This window comes from Phycodurus eques, chromosome 23 (assembly GCF_024500275.1).
Source record: "Phycodurus eques isolate BA_2022a chromosome 23, UOR_Pequ_1.1, whole genome shotgun sequence".
Lineage (NCBI taxonomy): Eukaryota > Metazoa > Chordata > Actinopteri > Syngnathiformes > Syngnathidae > Phycodurus > Phycodurus eques.
In genome coordinates this window covers 32,422-55,431 of record NC_084547.1, presented here as the reverse complement: position 1 = coordinate 55,431, position 23,010 = coordinate 32,422, and the positions used below count along the sequence as shown (strand labels likewise).

The following is a 23,010-nucleotide window of genomic DNA, read 5'->3' as shown; positions in this document are numbered from 1 at the left end:
CCTCCCACAGGTGGTGAGCCCATGGGAAGGGGGACCCACGTTACCCTTTCGGGCTGTGCCCGGCCGGGCCCCATGGGTGCAGGCCCGGCCACCAGGTGCTCGCCTTTGAGCCCCACCACCAGGCCTGGCTCCAGTGGGGGGCCCCGGTGACGGCAAGGGAAAATGAAGTCCATTGTTTGTTGTCATCATTAGGGGTCTTTGAGCCGTGGTTTGTCTGGTCCCTCACCTAGGACCTGTTTGTCATGGGTGACCCTGCCAGGGGCATAAAGCCCCAGACAACTTAGCTCCTAGGATCACTGGGACACACAAACCCCTCCACCACGACAAGGTGACTGCTCAAGGAGGGGTGGCCACAATGTAAGCAGACAAAAGGTTTCTTAGCGCTGTGTTCTCATGTGTTGTTTCAAAGTACTCTGATTAGCAAGTGTTTTCCCACACTGAGAACATAGCCATTGTTTGTTGTCAGTCTTAAATGTCATATCAACTTCAGACTGTTCATCATCATCAGTGTGAGTAGAGTGTGACGTCATGTCGTCACTGTCTGACAGTTGCGCTAAGAGGCCGTCTGCTTGTGATTCTCCACAGTGGTCTCCACCACTTTCTATTGTCATGAGTTGACTTAAGCTGCTGCTTGGAGGCTCCGCCCCTGTGCTCTCCTCACTTTGAACTTTGTCTTCACTCTTTAAAGGAACACCAGTCGACAATTTACTTCCACTCTTTAAGTTAAAAAAACAAAACAAAACTCTAATATCTCTTACTTTGTCAAAAATAACTACTTTTTTCAACCTCTATGGATGATCAACATGTTGAAAAAAAAACGTTAAAACGGAGCGGTAAAGTCATCAACTGTTGGGGTCTCGATGAATTGAGATATTTCGGGTCTTAAAGGAACATCTAAAAAAATAAATAAATCTTGATATCTCTCTGATATATATATATATATAGTTGTATTTTTTTTGTCATTCATTTCAGAAAGTGAAACCCATGTAAAATAAAGGTATCCAAGCCCTTATTTTTTGCAAGCTGGTGATAATGGCTTACTAATAATGAAAACCCAAAAATCATCGTCAGAAAATTTGAACATCTAACCAACACAAAATTGTGTCTCGTGAAAATAGTGAGTGGCTAATAACTCTGCGAAGCCACAAGCCGCAGTGGCTGGTGAGCAAAAAGTTAATGTCAAGCCCTGGACCTGATGAAAGAGAATATTCACATTGGCATGATCCATCCAGCCATCCATTTTCAACACCGCTTATCCTGGTTAGGGTCGCAGGCCGCTGGAGCCTATCCCAGCTGACTTTGGGTGAAAGGCAGACTACACCCTGAACTGGTCGCCAGTCAGTCACATGGCACATACAGACAGAGACAACCATTCACACTCACATTCATACCGTCACTGACTGGGAACTGAACCCACGCTGTCTGCACCAAAGTCAGGCGAGTGTACCACTACACCATCAGTGACTCACTGGCATGATATTTAATCTAAAAACAAATGACTTTGGCTCCGATTTGAAATTCAGTAGCTACTTCAAGGCTTCCTGTTAACAAGTGTTGAGAATTAGCACTCGTGCTAAAACATTGCTTTGTCGAATGTTTTTGTGATGTTCATTTCAAACAAGCAAATGATTCATTGAAATAGACTGTGAGGAAACTTTTAACTCTTTGGGTAAGATGGAAAACTGCATGTGATCCTGAATAAAATGGACATACATTCTGTAATGTAATATTGTATTATGTAATTATCACACTGTACAGTTTCTCATCTATGTATTTGTATTTGCTTTTATTTTGCTTTGTTTTACTATACTGTCTGCTCCCAGGTCCGCCTTGCAAATGAAAATCTGTTCTCAATTACCTTGCCTGGATAAATAAAGATTAAATTCAAATTGAAACAAATTAAATACTGGATACCTTTCAAACCGTGATAGTAACCTCAGGAGCTTCAAAGATTATGAGAAGGGAGTCGGCCATATTCGGACTCAGGAAGGAGCTGACCACGTGACGGTGTTAGAAGAAGGCATGGTGTCCCTCCAGATTTCGGAGCCACCAATATTGAATGGGACTCTCCCATCTGCCGCAGTTGTTGGCGGATACTGTATATTGCTTAACCAATAAAGTTGTCTTTGTTCATTGAGCTTGTATCAGTCTTTTTCAATATCGCCCTTCACAAATTGGAGTATGACAGGCCTGTCGGGGGGCTGTGGGGGGCAGTTCGAACGAACCGTGTGGGCAGAACAGCCGGACGTTTGCGATGGTGGCCAGCACCATCTAAATTGAGTTTTTATTAAGTTGTAAATAAACACAAGGTAACCTCACCTAGGTAGGTGTCCTCCATTTAGCGAGAGAAGAGTTTAAATGAAGAAAGAATGTGGAAAATGAAGACAATACTTGAGGTGAAGAAAAGATCGTGTTAGGCCTGGTACACACAAAGACAATCGGGTTGTTTTTGTCCCAGTTTTGCCCTGTCCCGACCGAGGACCTCAAACGCCAGACTGGACTATGTTTTAAAAGATTATCCCATGAGATTGATGAAAACTCTTTTGAGATTGGAAAAATCCTTGTGTGTGTCCAGGCCTTGGAGGAAATTTAGGTGTGGAAATATATCTGGGCCATCAGATTCTCAATTTGAATTACAATTTTTTTTTACACTCAATTTGAATTTTACTTTTCACATCAAAATATCCAATCCAAACATTTCAGCTTCAAATATTCAGCTGCTCCATTTCAGAAGCAAATTAAACTCGCTGGCAGAAAAGGCTGTTAAAATGGCAAAAAAATATAATAATAATAACAATAATAATCATAATAATAATAAATGCTATTTAATTCTGCACACACATTCAAACATAAAGGAACGTAAACAACAATTTTCTACCCACAAATGAGGTATCAAAAGTTGCGTCTCGGCCACTCTTTAATCAGACCTTCTTTATTTTAAATTCTACGTTACCATCATGACGCAATAAACTTCTATTGAGAATGAATGGGCCTTCAACAATTCCCACATTTAACACTGTCACATCATTCATTTCCCATTCCAACTTCAAATACCATACTAACTGTTAGCATTTGAGCTAATCTCCTGACTTATTTTTGTATACTATTTTTATTTTGTAGTATCAGGATTCATGGTTTCTGATTCCATTCAAGGATGATATTGGAGTACTTGGAAAACGATTCAGTACATTTTTAGTCAAGAATTCAACCAGTGTGACTGCGAAATAAATTCCTGCAAACTGGATCGTCCTGGTGAAATGTCTAAATTTTTTTGTAAAGGTATCAGATAAAAATAACTATGGATATTATGAACAAACCAAAAAACATTATGGCAAATAATCATGACAAATGTTTTTCCACTTTATTTGAACAAAGTGCACATGACATGGTTTCAGGTTTGATGAATAGTAGGTTTTTCACGGTTGGTAATCGTATGATGTTGGACTGGACCCAAAAGGAGACGGAAGCGGAGGAAGTAGATGAGAATGGTTTATTAATTAATCGCTCAGCGGCTAGGACATCCGAGGGGCGATAGTGGTCCGTTGGAACAGGGAAGGTGTAGGAAGTGGAACCATGGGCAGGTGGAAGAACTTGGCGGCATGGCTGGAGACACGGAGGGAGCATTGGACACGGAGAAGAACACAAGGGGGGAAGTATGATTGCAGGTCGTTGAGTAACTTATGAGGAGGAGTCATGAAAGTTGCCCTGTGTACCACGGATGAACGTCAATACTCAGGTGCTGGCTTCCTGGATCTGGCAGGCTTAAATGCAGGCAGTGTAGAGTGCTGATTGGGAACAGGTGGGCGGATGAGGTGCTGATTGCAGGGGAGAGAGAGAGGGAGGGAAAGGCGAGGCAAAAAGCGCCACCCGAGTTCCAAAAAAGGAACTCCAGGGACACTGATATCTTTTTCGACATAAAAATAATTACAAATCTTTTAGTAGTTGTAACACAAAACATGGAATGCTCAAATGTTCTAATTATATTTTTTACTAGGCACTCATAGTCACAATGTGTGACGGAGTGGTTACCAAGCTCTGAGTACCTTGTGATGTCCAAGTTCCCATCTATCCAGGGTGAGACACTTTCCAGTCTGCCTCCTCGATGTTTTTTTTGACTACTTTGGTCTTTGTCTCTGAGTAAAGTGTTCGGCGTTAGCGTTTTGCTGAAGTACAGTATGTGATGGAAATTTGTACCGTGGTTCAAATGTGCTGACCAACCTTTTAGCTCTCCATGGTGCGATCATGAAGAAAACCTGGTTGAAATGTCTCACGAATTGATGTTTGGCCTCGGCTTGCTTCTTGCTTCGGGTGTTTGTGGCTTTTCATATTACTTCCATTCCACAACTTGTCGACAGCGGCGGCTTTCAGCAAACAGTTTATTGCATGGCCGTCATGTTTTTTTCCTCCCTCGTTTTTTATGACTGCAAATCCAAAATGCGTCCATATTTCGGATTTAAACTTTGGTGGACGTTCTCTAACATCTTCAACAAACAAGAACAGTCCAGTTGCCTTGATTCAACCTTTGCATTCCACTCGTTAAGTTTTGCATCCTGCTCAGTGGCTGAGCCACCGTCATATTTCCTGCACTGCGCATGGGAGATTTGGTTTGCTTCTCAGACTGGCCCACTCAAGAGCGCCAGAAAAAAACAAAACAGTTTGATAATCCCATGATCACTTTTGCCGTCACAGACAGGAAATTTAATCGAGTAATGCTGACCATCTTTTTGATTAAAAGTGGTTAAAAAAAACATATTCACCCATATCAAGTCTGCCGTACAGAAATCGAATTGGGTTATTTCCTAGAATCGATACAATCAATTTGTTATCTTCTAAAATGATCTAAATCTATTTGTTTTAGCTGAGGACAGATTGATCCAATTGGATTTTAGGAATATAAATCGATACATCAATATAAAGAATGAATTGTTACACCTCTAATCATAATCTGCAATTGGCTGGCGACCAGTTCAGGGCGTACACGGCCTCTCGCCCGAAGATAACTGGGATAGGCTCCAGCACTCCCGCGACCCGCGTGAGGATAAGCAGTACAGAAATTGGATGGATGGATGATTTCTCCTTGCCTGACCATATCGCTAAACAACCGGTATTAATCACTGTGTGCTGTGTGTTCGTGTATGTGTGGGTGTGTGTTTTCGAGTGGGTGTTTTTTCTGTTTATTTTTGTTGATCTGTTGTTGACCAATACTGGCCACTCATGCCAGAGTTGCATCTGCACCACTTGGACACTGACTGGGGAGTATCTGCAACATTTGCACAATCGACATTGTCCCAGATTATCGCACTACTTGTCACTTTAAACTGCATACACTCCTTGAAGTCTCGGCGCCCTTTGCACAATGGTCATTGCACCGGACTGTTGCTATATGAGTCATTCAAACTGCTCTAATTGCTGGAGGACTCTGCAACTTTTTGCACAATTGTTAAAAAAAATTAAATGAAAAAAAATCATAATTGTACCTGCATTACCAGATTACCAGATTACTAGCAACCTGTTATTGCTCAGTGATTGTTTTTCCTCAATGTCTTTATGTCTCAAAAGTATTCTCTGTCAATTGACTGTCTGTTGTCGTACAAGAGCGGCTCCAACGACACGAGACAAATTCCTTGTGTGTTTTTGACACACTTGGCAAAATAAAGATGATTCGGATTCTGATTTTACATTGTGGGGAAGGGGTGGATTCTTGAATATTTTTTTGCAACTTTAATTGCCTGTTTTTAAATTTGTTTTGATAGATATTTAAATTGAGATTACATTTCCTCATATTTTGTCGAGGTTATTTGTTTGCATTTGTTTTTTTGTTTGGTTTATGCGGGGACATTGTTTCAGTTCCACACTCAATCTGTTCCCAAGTCTCACTGCATTATTAGACATGCAGAATTTTTTTTCATTGTGCTTAAAGTCAGTCAAGTAAAGCGTTACCTTGACGTACCAGTGCCCCAGCTGAGCAATTTTCCACTTGTCGCTTGGGCCATTTTTTGCTTTGCGTTGCCATCATTTTGGTTTTGGAGGGTTTTGAAAGGATGAAAGGCATTTCAGTTCTTTTCAATGGGGAAAATTAATTTGACATACAAGACAATTGAGTGACTCTCACTGTTTAAAGAATTGTATTTTATGAAGGATCCCATTGACACTTTTCAACCTTTTCAGCAAAAGTCAAACATCGAATCACGATCGATTTCTCTCAATCATTTGCTCATTTTAAAACATGAGACAAAAGTATTTTGGAACCAGTGATAATTCTCAACATTTGTCCACAGGAGGCTTTTAGAATATACAAAGAAAATGAAAAGATTGAAAAAATAAAAGATGGTAGACAGAATACAAGAATGTAGATTTTTGTAAATTAGTATGATCGTAATTTCCTTTGATATTAAACATTTACTTTTTCATTTGAAGCTTCTTCATCACTGCTGTTCTCACTGCACACTTGTGTGTTTTAGCCTGATACTTATGAGAGAATCTTTGACCGCAAACTGAGCAGGCAAAAGGTTTCTCACCAGTGTGGGTTCTTTTGTGTCTTTTTAAACTTCCGTTTTCAACGAATCTTTGACGACAAACTGAGCAGGCAAAAGGTTTCTCACCAGTGTGGGTTCTTGTGTGTCTTTTTAAGCTTCTGTTTTCAATGAATCTTTGACCAAAACTCAGCAGGCAAAAGGTTTCTCACCAGTGTGCGTTCTTGTGTGTATTCTTAAGCTTCTGTTTTCAATGAATCTTTGACCAAAACTCAGCAGGCAAAAGGTTTCTCACCAGTGTGCGTTCTTGTGTGTCTTTTTAAACGTCCGTTTTCAATGAATCTTTGACGACAAACTGAGCAGGTAAAAGGTTTCTCACCAGTGTGGGTTCTTGTGTGTCTTTTTAAGCTTCTGTTTTCAATGAATCTTTGACCACAAACTGAGCAGGCAAAAGGTTTCTCACCAGTGTGGGTTCTTGTGTGTCTTTTTAAGCTTCTGTTTTCAATGAATCTTTGACCACAAACTGAGCAGGCAAAAGGTTTCTCACCAGTGTGGGTTCTTGTGTGTATTCTTAAGCTTCTGTTTTCAATGAATCTTTGACTACAAACTGAGCAGGTAAAAGGTTTCTCACCAGTGTGGGTTCTTGTGTGTTTTTAAGCTTCTGTTTTCAATGAATCTTTGACCACAAACTGAGCAGGCTAAAAGGTTTCTCACCAGTGTGGGTTCTTGTGTGTGTTTTTAAGCTTCTGTTTTCAATGAATCTTAGACCACACACTGAGCAGGAAAAAGGTTTCTCACCAGTGTGGGTTATTGTGTGTGTTTCGAAGTTTCCATTCTGAGAGAATCTTTGACCACACACTGAGCAGGCAAAAGCTTTCTCTCTTGTGTGTATTTTCATGTGTCGTTTCAAATTGCTCTGAAAAGCAAATATTTTCCCACACTGATTACATTTCCATCGTTTGTTTTCAGTGTGACATGTCAGATCACCTTCACTCTGTCCATCATCATCATCAGTGTGAGGAGGGTGTGACATCATGTCGTCACTATCTGACAGTGGAGCTAAGAGCCCATTTGCTTGTGATCCTCCACAGTGGTCTCCGTCAGCTTCTGTTGTCATGTTGACTTGAGGTGTTACTTGGAGCCTCCGCCACTCTGCTTTCCTCACTTTGACCTTCATCTTCACTCTGCAAAGGGACACCAGTCGATGGAAACTTGGTGATGTCCTCCTCCACTTCATGTTTGATGTTAGTGTGCTCATCCTCATCCTTTTTTTTTATGGGGGTGGGCTCCAATTTCTCTTCCTCTTTGATACGGTGGACCGCTTCATCCTCCACTTCCTCTTTAATGTGAGGGGGCTCCCACTCCTGCCCCTCGGGACGTACATCTTCACTGATGTCTGCAAGACACAAGAAGACAAACACACATGGTTTGGTCACATCAATTGTCATGTTTGACTTAAATGTTGTGTCATATGGTCCATATTCATATTTAAGTTTATTAGGACAGTCAGTTGAGTTAAGGTTTATTGGATATAATAAAAATTGGCAGGTCAACATTAACAATAAATGTGAACAAGTGTAAAATAATAACATGCATGTAACAACAAGTATCAATAAGGGTAATACAGTGGACCCCTGCATTCTCTCAGTTAGGCATTTATGGAGGTGCCAATCCTTGGTTACTCATGGAAAGAAGTACCTATTGTAAAGTATGCGACTGTAAGAGTAAGTTGCAAAAATGCATCCATCCATCCATTTTCTGAGGCGCTTCTCCTCACTAGGGTCGCGGGCGTGCTGGAGCCTATCCCAGCTATCAACGGGCAGGAGGCGGGGTACACCCTGAACTGGTTGCCAGCCAATCGCAGGGCAGATACAAACAAACAACCAGTCGCACTCAGATTCACACCAATGGGCAATTTAGAGTCTCCAATTAATGCATGTTTTTGGGATGTAGGAGGATACCAGAGTGCCCGGAGAAAACCCACGCAGGCACAGGGAGAACATGCAAACTCCACACAGGCGGGGTACCCCGGTCCTCAGAACTGTGAGGGAGATGTGCTAACCAGTCGGCTACCGTGCTGCTGCAAAAATGCAAATTTTAAAAAATATTTTCATGTCAAAATACTGTCTACTGTGTGCATATTGTATTGAAGCATCTCTTAAATTGAGACTGGTTATCCACTCAACTGCCATTACAGAAGTCAGAAGGCCGTTTTGTGTGTGTGTGTGTGTGTGTGTGTGTGTGTGTGCGTGTGTGTGTGCGTGTGTGTGTGCGTGCACGTGCGGATGTATCTGTGTCTATCACACAGATACATCCGCATCAAAATGGTGGGAAGCCGTAGTTCCGACCCAGTGGGTGAACAATTTTGGTGTATCCGAGGACACTTTTGAAGATCTCCGCTCTCAGCTGACTGCTGAAACCTTTGACTGACAACGGCAGGCTGGCCACCCAGCAGTTCATGTGCAATAACAAATCAAGCAGCAGCTGAGCATGCATTTGGAAGACTGAAGGGCAGGTGGAGATGCCTGTTGGAACGCAATGACGGCCCCCTGACCAAAGTCTATGGTCTTAACATGTTGTGTTGCATCATCTGTGTAAACCGAATGGGGATAATGTCCCCTTGTTAAAGTGAAAAAATCTTCCACACATTTTTACAAAGAACTCAATGCACATTCATTCAAGAGCTGCTGTCGACTACTACTCACGCCAGGCACTCCACACACAGACTGCCTGACTTGAGCCCACGTTCAAGTTTAAATGTCCCTTTGCTCGTTCATCTTTGCTGACGTCACAACAGCCAATCACCAGACACGAGCAACTCATGGTCCAGTCTAACATCAGAGGACGTCCATAATCTCAACGCTGCGATAATAAAAGTAAAATGATTATACAATAAATAAGCACCACACATCTTGTTGTATTTATCTATATTGTATTCTTTAGTTTTTTAGTTTCCATCGTCTTTATTTCCCTCGCTGGCCCCGTTGGTGGCGCACCACCGACGTAAAGGAAATGACGACACAGACATGAAGCATTTTGGTGAGCAATCGAGGAAGCGGGGAGCGGCTGGGAAACGCTAAGAAAAATATGATTTTGCGTCACTGTAGCATACAAAAGTCCCACAATATTTACTTTGTAAACGAAAAAAACAAAACTTCTTGAATTGCAAGCAAAAATCAGACATTGGGAGATAATCTAACTCAAGATAAAAAAAACTATCTATCACTTGCAATGAAAATATTGGGATGACTATATTCGCGTGATATTCCTCAGCTTTTTGCCAAAACAAAAAAAATAAAAGCCTCATTAAGGTTTGAGACTTTCCTTCAATTTGTGCCCGAACAGATTCGGAGTCAGTGAGAACAACATTAGTGACATCTGGTGGACGAAAGAAGTCACAGTAACCTACGTCACTAATCTGTGTGAAAAAAGACTCTCTCGTTATCTTTCAGCAATAAAAGTTAAAATACGATGTTGGTCGATGTAGTATTTACATATTCACATGTGTCAATACTTACGCAATATTTAGGATTCATTGCAGATGAGCTCATTGGGATCTGTCAGCCTATCACCCAGCTGGATCATTTGAGTCTGGGGCAATGGACTTCAGAAGTAGGACTGGCGCAAACTGAAGTTTGGATCAACTATGACTACATCAGAATTTGTCAAGTAAACATAACATTTGTTTGTCCATATATACAAAGATCGTTACAAAATTAACTCTTCCAACACAAAAATTGAAGTTGAATGAAAGCATTGGCCAATCACCATAACCAGAAGAGATGTTCCCACTTCCTTCCAAGATAATTTCATTGAACAACTGAAGTTTAAAGGATGATGTACAACACTGATTGAAAAATATTGCAAATACGATTGATGAGGCAAAATGAACGCAGTCAATTTCATTGCTGCTGATAGCTGTGCAGGCTTTGATTGACACTTATTAGCTTAGGCCGACTTGCATTCAATGTCTCAATCACAATGACCTGGAGTCCAGTTCAGGTGTTTCCCACATCGAAACAATGTTCATTGCCCTTTTATTGGGATAATTATCGATACCAATTCTCCAAACATCAATATCTGAATCCTCGGGTTCGGGTTCGAGCGGACCTGGGCAATTCTTTTCACATGAAAACTTTGAAAATTCAAATCCGGCCTCGCCTGTGTGGAGTTTGCATGTTCTCCCTGTGCCTATTTGTGTACGGAAGATGAATATTCTATCATCTCAATAAATTAGAATAAATCTATGCTAATTTATACAGTGGTACCTATATGAAATAAAACACCCTGCCTCAAAGACTATGCAGGCAGGTTGGCTTTGCAAATGGGAATCAGTTCTTAGTTGCCTCACCTGGATAAATAAAGGGTTAGCTTTTTAAGGTATCAAAAATATTTGAAACTTAGATGAAGATATAAAATAAGCCTAACTTGAAAGCTTGAAATAACAGCATTTTTGTATTGATCCAGTTTGTGTCAGTGATGATCAACATCAGCCTCATTTGCTTCAGCTCCCCTGAACTCATAAGTGCGATGGAAACACAAACCACATGGGCCACAGGAACCTTTTACTACCGGGAACTCAAAGTTCCTGGGCTGGTTGGTGGAAAAGCCCCCGAGGTCATTTGGGGAGCCAGATGAGTTAAGATTCATTTGAAATAATAATAAATAAAAAACAGCCAGGTCAACAACAACAATAAAATGTGAAGTGGAAACGTGTACATTAATAAAGGGCAAGTTTCAATGATGGTATGGCTCGGCATTTGCAAAGTAACCTATTTAAGGTTTTTTTTTGGGGGGGGGGGCATCTGGTGGTGCGATACTGAATATATTTTTTTCAATATTTTTTTTTTTTTTTAAATCAGGGGTAATGACAGTGAAATATGCAGATTTCAGCGGACTTTTATTTGGAAATACAATATCAGATCTTTATCAAACCTCATTCAGTGGAGTCCTCGGTTGCTCTAATTGTCCCACACATCTGGACTTGTCTTGCTATAATAATAGAATCATTTAAAAAAAATATATTTATAAAAAAAAGATATACTTGCAGTCATGCAGGCAGATTTTAAATAAACTTGAATTTTTAATGTATCTCAAGATTAGAATGAACCTTGCTGGTTGTAGTCCTGGCATAGTTTACTTTCTCAAGTTTTATATATATATATATATATATATATATAAAATATAATTATTTTAAATCCGAAGCATTGACGTCCCTGTCGGACGATTTTATTTTGAAGCTGCCGCTCGTTGGCGGTTTATTACCGTAATGCCGAGTACGAACAAAATTAGGGGCGGCTGGTTTGACTTCATTTGGCTCAAACCGGTGGCCTGCCGTAAAGGATCATGGGTAATTCATCTCCTTTCCCTTCTCGCCATGCGGGAGGAGGGACGATCGTGCTTCAGCAAATCTTCCTGAATTTGGACCGAATGTTGTGAATCGTCGACGCTTGACGCCCCTGATCGCAACTTTAGTGGACTAAAACATCATTCGTGCAATCTTCGTGTCCGGTTGGAGTCGTCTCGTGCACGTGGAAGCTTCTCGGCCTAGCTTAGCTTATCTTAGCTTATCTTAGCTTAGCTTGCTAACAAAGAAACGCGTTTGTGAGCAACACTTCGCTAAGCAGAGATCAAGCGTCAGGTAAAGTGTTCTTCTTTACACCACCTACTAGTGTCTAATGCTTAAATTGAGTGAAAATAACACACACACACCAACTACTACATTCTGTAAGCTTTGTCTGAGATACTAAAATAATATCCTCTCACAATTATTTTCTGAATCGTTATTTGTTATTATTATCTCCATCTGGATCCTTTTGTTGAATAATGTCTGTCATGTTTCATCACAAATTGTTTCTCCTGAAGTAAAAAATTAGCTGTCTTCTTAATCTCTGTTATCTGTGACAATACATAATTACGTTTTCATGTTTCATTTTGTTGACTTTGGTGCTTTGCCGTTTTGACTAACCTACTGTTAGTAGGTTAGTCAAGTAGGCGCAGCCGAGGCGTATGGGGGGTCCGGTTTGGTGGCCTCAGTATTGCATCTCTGCTTTTTGCGGATGATGTGGTTCTGTTGGCTTCATCAAGCCGTGACCTCCAACTCTCACTGGAGCAGTTCGCAGCCGAGTGTGAAGCGACCGGGATGAGAATCAGCACCTCCAAATCTGAGACCATGGTCTTCAGTCGATAAAGGGTGGCGTGCCCTCTCCAGGTCGGGGATGAGATCCTGCCCCAAGTGGAGGAGTTCAAGTATCTTGGAGTCTTGTGCACGAGTGTGGGACGAATGGAACGGGAGCTCGACAGGCGGATCGGTGCAGCGTCTGCCGTGATGCAGACTTTGTATCGATCCGTTGTGGTAAAGAAGCAGCTCAGGCGAGGCTCTCAATTTACCGGTCGATCTACGTTCCTACCCTCACCTATGGTCACGAGCTGTGTGTAGATAGATAGGTGGACCATATTACGTCAGGAAGGGCATCTGGCTTAAAACCTTGCCAAACAAATATGAGCGTTCATCCAAAGAATTCCATACCGGATCGGTCGTGGCCCGGGTTAACAACGTCCGCCACCGGCGCCGTCAACTTGCGTGGCGCTGTTGGAAATTCAGCTACTGTGGGTCGAAGTCAAAGAAGAAGAGGAGGTGGAAAGCGGGTTCTTCGGTAGAAAGAGAAGAGGAAAACACAGAGCCTAGAACTGAATGTGGGGACTTTGAATGTTGGGACTATGACAGGAAAATCTCGGGAGTTGGTTGACATGATGATTAGGAGAAAGGTTGATATATTGTGTGTCCAGGAGACCAGGTGGAAAGGCAGTAAGGCTAGAAGTTTAGGGGCAGGGTTAAAATTATTTTACCATGGTGTAGATGGGAAGAGAAATATTTTAAAAGAAGAGTTGGCTAAGAATGTCTTGGAGGTGAAAAGAGTATCAGATCGAGTGATGAGGCTGAAACTTGAAATTGAGGGTGTTATGTGTCATGTGATTAGTGGCTATGCCCCACAGGTAGGATGTGGCCTAGAGGTGAAAGAGAAATTCTGGAAGGAGCTAGATGATGTAGTTCTGAGCATCCCAGACAGAGAGAGAGTCGTAATTGGTGCAGATTGAATGGACATGTTGGTGAAGGTAATAGGGGTGATGAAGAAGTGATGGGTAAGTATGGCATCCAGGAAAGGAACTTGGAGGGACAGATGGTGGTAGACTTTGCAACAAGGATGCAAATGGCTGTAGTGAACACTTTTTTCCAGAAGAGGCACGAACATAGGGTGACCTACAAGAGCGGAGCTAGAAGCACACAGGTGGATTACATGTTGTGCAGACGATGTAATCTGAAGGAGATTACCAACTGTAAGGTAGTGGTAGGGGAGAGTGTGGCTAGACAGCATAGGATGGTGGTGTGGAAGATGACTGGTTGTGGGGAGGAAAATTAGGAAGACAAAGGCAGAGAAGAGAACCAGGTGGTGGAAGCTGAGACAGGACGGGTGTTGTGCAGTTTTTCGGGAAGAGGTGATACAGGCTCTCGGTGGACGGATGGAGCTTCCAGAAGACTGGACCACTGCAGCCAAGGTGATCAGAGAAGCAGGCAGGAGAGTACTTGGTGTATCTTCTGGCAGGAAAGGAGAGAAGGAGACTTGGTTGGTGGAACCTCACAGTACAGGAAATCATACAAGGAAAAAGGTTAGCTAAAACGAAGTGGGACACTGAGAGGACCGAGGAGAGGCGAAAGGAATACATTGATGTGCTTGCTAGATGGAAAGAATACTTGGAGGAGTTGATGAATGAGGAAAATGAGAGTAGAAGAGGCAAGTGTGGTGGACCAGGAAGTGGCAATGATTAGTAAGGGGGAAGTTAGAAAGGCATTAAAGAGGATGAAAAATAGAAAGGCTGTTGGCCCTGATGACATTCCTGTGGCGGTATGGAAGCATCTAGGAGAGGTGGCTGTGGAATTTTTGATCAGGGTGTTCAATAGAATTCTAGTGCATGAGAAGATGCCTGAGGAATGGAGGAAAAGTGTACTGGTTCCCATTTTTAGAACAAAGGTGATGCGCAGAGCTGTGGCAACTATAGAGGAATAAAGTTGATGAGCCACACAATGAAGTTATGGGAAAGAGTCGTGGAGGCTAGACTCAGGACAGAAGTGAGTATTTGCGAGCAACAGTATGGTTTCATGCCTAGAAAGAGTACTACAGATGCATTATTTGCCTTGAGGATGTTGATGGAAAAATACAGAGAAGGTCAGAAGGAGCTACATTGTGTCTTTGTAGATCTGGAGAAAGACAGAGTACCCAGAGAGGAACTGTGGTACTGCATGCAGAAGTCTGGAGTGGCAGAGAAGTATGTTAGAATAATACAGGACATGTACGAGGGCAGCAGAACAGCGGTGAGGTGTGCTGTAGGTGTGACAGAAGAATTTAAGGTGGACGTGGGACTGCATCAGGGATCATCCCTGAGCCCCTTCCTTTTTGCAGTGGTGATGGATAGGCTGACAGATGAGGTTAGACTGGAATCCCCGTGGACCGTGATGTTTGCAGATGACATTGTGATCTGCAGTGAAAGCAGGGAGTCGCTGGAGGAACAGTTAGAAAGATGGAGGCATGCACTGGAAAGAAGAGGAATGAAGATTTGCCGAATGAATGAGAGGGGTGGTGGGGGAAGAATGAGGCTTCAGGGAGAAGAGATAGCAAGGGTGGAGGACTTTAAATACTTGGGGTCAACCGTCCAGAGCAATGGTGAGTGTGGTCAGGAAGTGAAGAAACTGGTACAAGCAGGTTGGAACGGGTGGAGGAAGGTGTCAGGTGTGTTATGTGACAGAAGAGTCTCTGCTAGGATGAAGGGCAAAGTTTATAAAACAGTGGTGAGGCCAGCCATGATGTATGGATTAGAGACAGTGGCACAGAAGAGACAACAGGAAGCAGAGCTGGAGGTGGCGTAAATGAAGATGTTGAGGTTCGCTCTTGGAGTGACCAGGTTGGATAAAATTAGAAAAGAGCTCATCAGAGGGGCAGCCAAGGTTCGATGTTTTGGAGACAAAGTTAGAGAGAGCAGACTTCGATGGTTTAGACACGTCCAGAGGGGAAATAGTGAGTATATTGGTAGAAGGATGATGAGGATGGAGCTGCCAGGCAAGAGAGCTAGAGGAAGACCAAAGAGAAGGTTGATGGATGTCGTGAGGGAAGACATGATGGCAGTTGGTGTTCGAGAGGAGGATGCAGGAGATAGGCTTACATGGAAAAGGATGACGCGCTGTGGCGACCCCTAACGGGACAAGCCGAAAGGAAAAGAAGAAGTGGTCGTGATAGTGAAACTAGACCAGCGTTGCGATATCTCATTAAAAAGATTTAACAGATTTTTTCAGTCAGGGGTAATGACAGCAAAATATGCAGTTTTGAGAAATTTTTATATAAAATATCATATCTTCATCAAACCTCTTCGTTGAGTCCTTGGTGGTTTGTCACACAGATCTGGACTTGTCTTGCGATACCAATGGGATTATGTTTGGGTGGCTTTGGCTCAGTAGGTAGAACAGGTTCGAATCCCTGCTACGACTGTCCGCATGTGGAAGTGTCCTTGGGCAAGACACTGAACCCTAATTGGCTCCCAGTGGGCCTGGCAGCGCCTCGCATGGCAGCAGTCGCCCATTGGTTTCTGAATGTGTGTGTGAATGTGAGACTTTGTAAAGTGCTTTGGGCGCTGTGATGATGTAGATAAAGCGCAATATAAGTGCGCTCCATGACCATTTATTTTTCCCAAGATATCAAATAAAGTATTTTTTTTTTAATGTATGGATGTACGTAATCTATTTCAAGATACAAATTAACTTTGCTGGTTGCATTCCTTAACTGACGTCCGTATTATTGGTAAGCTTTTATTTTGAAGGTGGCTTCGCCGCGAGTTGGCGACCTATTACCGTAATGCCGAGTATGAACAAAATTAGGGGCGGCTGGGTTGCCTGCTACTTTACGAGTGGAGGCTGGCTTGACCGCAGTCTTTTTTCGGGGACCGCACGCGATTCCACGTGCTGCACAACATTTTTCTGAATTTGCACCGAACGTGCTGAATCCTCGTCACGGTAAGTCCATCAATACCTCACAGGACTAAAAAATCATTCGTGCAATCTTCGTGTCCGGTTGGAGTCGTCTCGTGCACGTTGAAGCCATTCGGCCTTGCTTCGTTTAGCTTAGCTTAGTTTAGCATGCTAACAAAGAGACACATTTGGGATCAACATTTCGCTAAGCAGAGAAAAAGCCTGAGCGTAAAGTGTTCTTCTTTCCGTCACCTACGAGTTAGGACGTGGACCAGAATATTCATACTAACAATGAAATGAGATAAAAACAACAACTAGATGATCAGCTTTGTTTGTCTGAGGTACTGAAATAACATCCTGTAACACCTATTTTGTGAATCCATTTGTAGAATCTCAACAATGTTCAAACACAAATTTCCTTTCCCGAGGTCACAAATGAGCTGTTTTCTTTCTGTCTCATATTTCTTCCAATACATCATTCCGTTCTCCTGTTTCCTCTTGTTGACTTTGGTGCTTTGCCATTTTAACTAACGTAGTGTTTAACCCACAGTGTCCAAATCGTAATCTTGATGTCATTGTTTCACATCTAATTTGCACTTGCTTTTCTCATCCCTCCAACATAGATCGGAAAGTGTTGCGATCGTCGTGTGAAAATGTGTGCAAGGACAGCAGAGTACGAGGAGGAACTTTGTAGCCCAAAAGAGGAGAAGGAGCCACAACGTCAACTACTGGACGCTGTGTTCAATCTGCAGCCTCGAATTGTGCTATACAGAGCAGGTGGGTTCACTTCTCTCTCACTTGTTTTATGAAATACATTCTAATTTTCATATTATTCCTGGGTTTTTCTGATGAGCACTGTCTGACGTTAGATGTAATTTTATATATTTTTTTATAATATCCAATAAGGTGTAGTCTGATGACATCCCCTCATGATGATGTGGATTGAGGGTTGGAGGCCAAATTTCAGAAGATCTGAAAGGCTTGTGGCCATTGTTGTGTGATCAAATTTGTAACAGTGTTACACAACCTACACGACGTGTTTGGAAAATTGCCAGCAAGATTTTTGCCCTTTTTGTGTCTTGTAGTCTAGTTGAGTAAACATTAGTTCATGCCAAGTCAAATCACTCTTCAATCGTAGGAAGTAACCAAGTACAGTAAACCCTCCGCTATATCGCGTTTCATCTATCGCAGTTTTATTACTGTACACATTATTCTTTACTGTACCTAAGTACATTTTTAGGTGTCTGTACTTTTTTTTTTTTTTACTGTCAACAATTTACTACTCTTTAAATTTGAAACCTGTGATTTCTCTTCCTTTGTCACAAATAGCATTACTTTTTTCAACTTCTAAGGATGATGTGTAAAAAAAAAAAAAAACGGTGCATCCACATTGAAGGGTCGCCCAACTTTGCTGCGTCCCATTGTTCTACTATTTTGTGTCACCCTATTAGTCCCATTAGGCTTTCTGGTTGAAGGCGCTAACGTGTAAACAGGATCGAGGACCAAGGTTTTACCCATTTGTGTTTGTCTTCTTTTGTCTTGCAGACGTCAGTGAAAATCTTCATCCTGAGCGGCAGCAGTCAGTGTCCCCTCACATCAAAGAGGAAGAGGAGGATGAAGAGGTTCAACACATCAAAGAGGAGGAGGAAGAGTTCCTTCACATTAAAGAGGAAGAGCAGGAGGAAATCATCAAGGTTCCATCGACTGGTGTCCCTTTGAAGAGTGACGATGAAGGTCGAAGTGAGGAGAGACGAGGGGCGGAGCCACCAAACAGCAACAGCTCAAGAGATGGAGACCACTGTGGAGGATCACAAACAGACGGTGATGATGATGTTGATGAACAGTTGGAAGGTGATATGACATGTCACACTACCAGTAAATGCTGGAAATGTTCTAAATGTCGGAAAACCTTTGCTTCTAAGAGCAATTTCAAACAACACATGAAAATACACACTGGAGAGAAGCCATTTGCCTGCTCAGTTTGTGGTCAAAGGTTCACTCGGAAGGGACACTTAAAAATACATACAAGAACACACACTGGTGAGAAACCTTTTGCATGCTCAGTTTGTGGTCAAAGATTCACTGAAAAGGGAACTTTAATTATACACACAAGAACACACACTGGTGAGAAACATTTTGCATGCTCAGTTTGTGGTCAAAGATTCTCTCAAAGGGGACATTTGACAAGTCACACAAGAACACACACTGGTGAGAAGCCTTTTGCCTGCTCAGTTTGTGGTCAAAGATTCTCCCTAAAGGAAAGCTTAAACAGACACACAAGAACACACACTGGTGAGAAGCCTTTTGCCTGCTCAGTTTGTGGTCAAAGATTCTCCCTAAAGGAAAACTTAAATAGACACACAAGAGCCCACACTGGTGAGAAACCTTTTCCATGCTCAGTTTGTGGTAAACGATTCTCTGAAAAGGGACATTTGACAAGTCACACAAGAACACACACTGGTGAGAAACCTTTTTCCTGCTCAGTTTGTGGTCAAAGATTCTCTCGTAAGGCTCGGGTTAAGACACACAAGTGTCCTGGTGAGACAAGCAGTGATCAAGAAGCTTTTAATGCAAATGTAAATGTTTAATATAAAAGTAATGACTATGTGACTGACAGAAATCTACATGCTTGTATTCTGTGTAACAGCTTTTATTGTATGCATCTTCTTCTTGTCCATATAGTTTCTAAAAGCCCCGTGAGTGTTGAGAATGAACACTGTTGCCAAAATACTTAAAAGGGACTAGTTAAAGGTGGTGGGAAAGAGGGCGGCTGTGGATCAGGAGAGTGAGTCGTCCAGTGACCGAAGGGTCGCCGGTTCGAACCCTGGCTCCGACTGTCCGTATGTCGAAGTGTCCTTGGGCAAGACACCGAACCCTAATTTGCTCCCAGTGAGCCTGGCAGCGCCTTGCACGGCAGCAGCCGCCCAGTGGTCATCAGTGGAATCATTTACTGATAAAATATTAGATTTTCAGTCGCGTTGGAAATCTCTGGCACGAGGCCGATTCAATACATACAGTGGGTACTGAAAGTATTCAGACCCCTTTAAATGTTTCAGTTATATTGCAGCCATTTGCTAAAATCATTGCGGTTAATTTTTTCTCCTCCTTACTGTACACACAGCACCCCATATTGGCAGAAAAAAGCGGAATTGTTGAAATTTTTGCAGATTTATTTCAAAAGAATAACTGAAATATCACACAGCCATAAGTATTCTGACCCTTTGCTCAGTATTTAGTAGAAGCGCCCTTTTGAGCTAATACAGCCATGAGTCTTTTTGGGAATGATGCAACAAGTTTGTCACACCTGGTTATCCTAATCAAGTCCGATCAGTATAATCAAACACAGCTGGACTCCAATGAAGGTGTAGAACCATTTGAAGGATGATCAGAAGAAATGGACAGCACCCGAGTTCAATATCGGAGTGTCACAGCAAAGGGTCGGAAAACTTATGGTTGTGTGATATTTCACTTTTTATTTTTAAATAAATCAGCAAAAATTTCAACCATTATTTTTTTTTCTGTCAATATGGGGTGCTGTGTGTACATTAATGAGGGAAAAAATTGTGGTTTTAGCAAATGGCAATTTTAGCCATATAACAGAGTGAAAAATTTAAGGGGGTCTGAACACTTTCCGTACCCACTGTATGTATGTATCGATCAAATATATGTATAGATCACAAATTTGTTTCTGCAGATGGCATTGTGTGACAGATGTGGACTGTCATAATGTCGGATGACCATAACGAAGGTCTCCTGTCCCGAAACTGCGGGTGATCTGATTTGATGATATCTGATCCATAAAAGCTCAAATATTGGGCTGATCATTATAATATTATTATTTATGATAATTTGAAGCTGTCATGAGAAGAAATGTCTGCATATATTTTGGTGATGATTGTTGACAGTTGTGGGACATGAAGCCACGTTTCTTGGGTTCATGCATGAGGCTTGCAAGGATGTGGTGCTCGCCCGGCGTGTTTGTCATTTTAATTATGGCGTCCTCATCCATCCCAATCCATAAATTAGCATTTTTTATTTATTTTTTAAGCACATTAAATTTGTGATTGAACATAATTTCGGGGTACTAGCTGTTGTTCATGTGATGCAATGATATATGACAGCAATGTAAGATATACAACGTAATACCAGCTTGAACAAGGCGGTGTTTGGAAACACAAGCAATTTCCTGAAAAGTTGTCATTTTGAAGGTGAGGGGATTCCACCTGACAGCTGCGATATACAAATATGACCAATGACTGCCACTTCATCGTATGGTACATTCCTTTTCCCACACCAGCTATGCCAGTGCTTTTCAATTTTCAATTTTGTTGATGAAAAAGGGGTGTTCGAAAGGGAATTAGTCATTTTCCAATTGCTCCAAAATGTATTTTATTGGAAATGAGTGCCAGTTTAATTTTCTTGAGCATGTATGCATTTTGTCCAAACTGACTTTTGGTGCTAAACTGTAACATGTATATGTGATCCTGAATAAAGTACACTGCTTAAAACAGTGAGGGTGACTCAATTTACTTGTACATCAAATCCATTTTCCCCATTAAAAAGTATTGAAATGTTTTTATCTATTGGAAACCCTCCAAAAACAAAATGCTCCCAACTTAAAGAAAAAAAAAAAACTGGCCCAAGAGATGAGGCGTAAGTGAAAAAACTGCTAAGCGGGCACTGCAGAGGATCACAAGCAGGCGGCCTCTGAGCTCCATGATCAGATAGTGGCGACATGACGTCACACTCTCCTCATACTGATGAAGATGATGATAAACAGTCAGAAGGTTATCTAACATGTCACACTGACAACAAATGATGGAAATGTTCTCAGTGTGGCAAAACGTTTGCTTGTAAGAGCAAACGATGCATGACTAGACACAATTGGAGAGAAAACTTTTGCCTGTTCAGTTTGTGGCCAAAGATTCTGTCTGTCATGAACGGAACAGAGGATAGGACCCAAAAATGGGTCCTATCCAAAAATGCACGACTGTATGTATATAGTTGATTCTGCAGTAACTGCTGCAAAACAGAGCGGACATGAATAATGTGAGTCTCCCCGTCCGGGGAGAATATCAAAATGTCATCCAAATAAACAAAAACATAAACATTCAACATGTCACGCAGGACATCATTGACAAGGTTCTGGAAAACAGCTGGAGCGTTAGTAAGCCCAAAAGGCATTACCAAATATTCATAATGTCCCGTTGGTGTGTTGAATGCTGTTTTCCATTCATCCCCCTCCCTTATCCTGACTCGATATGCATTTCTTAAGTCCAGTTTGGTGAAAATCTTGGCTCCCTCCAGGAACTCAAAGGCGGTGGAGATGAGAGGAAGAGGGTACCTGTTTTTTACCGTGATCTCGTTGAGACCCCGATAATTGATACAGGGTCGCAGGGTCTCGTCTTTCTTGTCCACAAAGAAAAATCCTGCCCCCGCAGGGGATGAAGATGGGCGAATGATCCCGGCTGCCAGCGATTCTTCCACGTACTCCTTCATGGCCTTGTGTTCCGGCCCTGAAAGAGAGAACAACCTCCCTCATGGGGGTGTGGTTCCAGGCAGCAAGTCAACAGCACAGTCATAAGGTCTGTGGGGTGGAAGGGATTTGGCCTTGGACTTGGAAAAAACGTCTTTAATATCCTGGTAATAGGTGGGCACTTGAGATAAATCAGGATCCCCAGATGGGGTCTGTGGATTGTCCTTAGAAACAAAGCCCTGAACATCACATGGCGGCTTGAAACACTTCCGGGCGCAATTGCTGCCCCATGACATAACCTGCCCAGAGGACCAGTCAATGTGGGGGTAATGTAATTTCAACTAAGATAAGGTCATGATTCATGGCGTCAAAAACATGAAAACTAATGCGTTCCGAGTGAGAATCAGGAAATGTCAATGTGAGTGTTTGGGTGCGGTGAGTGATCTTGCCCATAAAACTGCCGTCTGCAGCATAGGTGTTGCGGTGGCGTTTTATTTCAAAGGTTCTAAGGTGCATACGTCTAACGAGGAGAGAGTTAAGTAAGTTAGCGTCAGAACCAGAGTCAATTAATACAGGTGTATGAATTTCTTGATCAGGAGAGCATAGTGTCACTTTAGGAAGAAGCCGTGTAGGGTCTTCCTTAATGAAACTCAGACTCACCTCTCCCGTGCCCTTGCTACCGGCACCGGCAACTTTGACGTGACAGTTGCTCACGGAATGACCCAACTGACCGCAGTAGAAGCACCGCCCTTCCCTCGTTGACGTTCCTCAGGGGAGAGACGGAACCTGGCCAGTTGCATGGGTTCATCTGTGGGGACGCTAGCCAGTGGGTTGAGACCGGAACCAGGGGATCTGCCTTGGTTTGGCTGGTCACCGAGGCTCGTCTTCCAAGTGCGCGGTGACGCAGCCCTCCGCCGATCTCCATCTAGCTCGCGATCCAAAAGCCTCTTGTCGATTTTGACGGCGAGAGCGATGAGAGTGTCCAAGTCGGTCGGCAGGTCTAGTGGGACTAAATGATCCTTGACGGTGGGGGATAGTCCTTGGAA

At 42.4% G+C, this 23,010-nt stretch overlaps 1 protein-coding gene across 3 annotated transcripts; it reads left to right on the top strand.

Moving 5' to 3' along the window:
• Positions 1-11,847: 11,847 nt before the first annotated feature.
• LOC133397984 (gastrula zinc finger protein XlCGF17.1-like) lies at positions 11,848-20,972 on the top strand. 3 transcript variants are annotated; one of them, XM_061669495.1, is made up of 3 exons: positions 11,848-12,114; positions 17,112-17,265; positions 18,034-20,972. In XM_061669495.1, exons 2-3 carry the CDS (start codon positions 17,142-17,144, stop codon positions 19,074-19,076), a joined length of 1,167 nt encoding a protein of 388 aa, XP_061525479.1. In that variant the 5' UTR covers positions 11,848-12,114; positions 17,112-17,141; the 3' UTR covers positions 19,077-20,972. The 3 variants fall into 3 exon arrangements, with proteins under 3 accessions (XP_061525479.1, XP_061525481.1, XP_061525482.1); XM_061669497.1 differs by lacking the exon at positions 11,848-12,114 and adding an exon at positions 16,216-16,533; XM_061669498.1 differs by lacking the exon at positions 11,848-12,114 and adding an exon at positions 16,514-16,533 and having other exon boundaries at positions 17,121-17,265.
• The last annotated feature ends 2,038 nt before the right edge of the window (positions 20,973-23,010 follow it).

Coding starts and splice junctions, on each gene's coding strand:
- LOC133397984 (XM_061669495.1), top strand. CDS start 17,142: ATGTGTGCAAGGACAGCAGAGTACGAGGAGGAACTTTGTAGCCCAAAA. Junction 17,266..18,033: donor AATTGTGCTATACAGAGCAG/GTGGGTTCACTT, acceptor TTTGTCTTGCAG/ACGTCAGTGAAAATCTTCAT.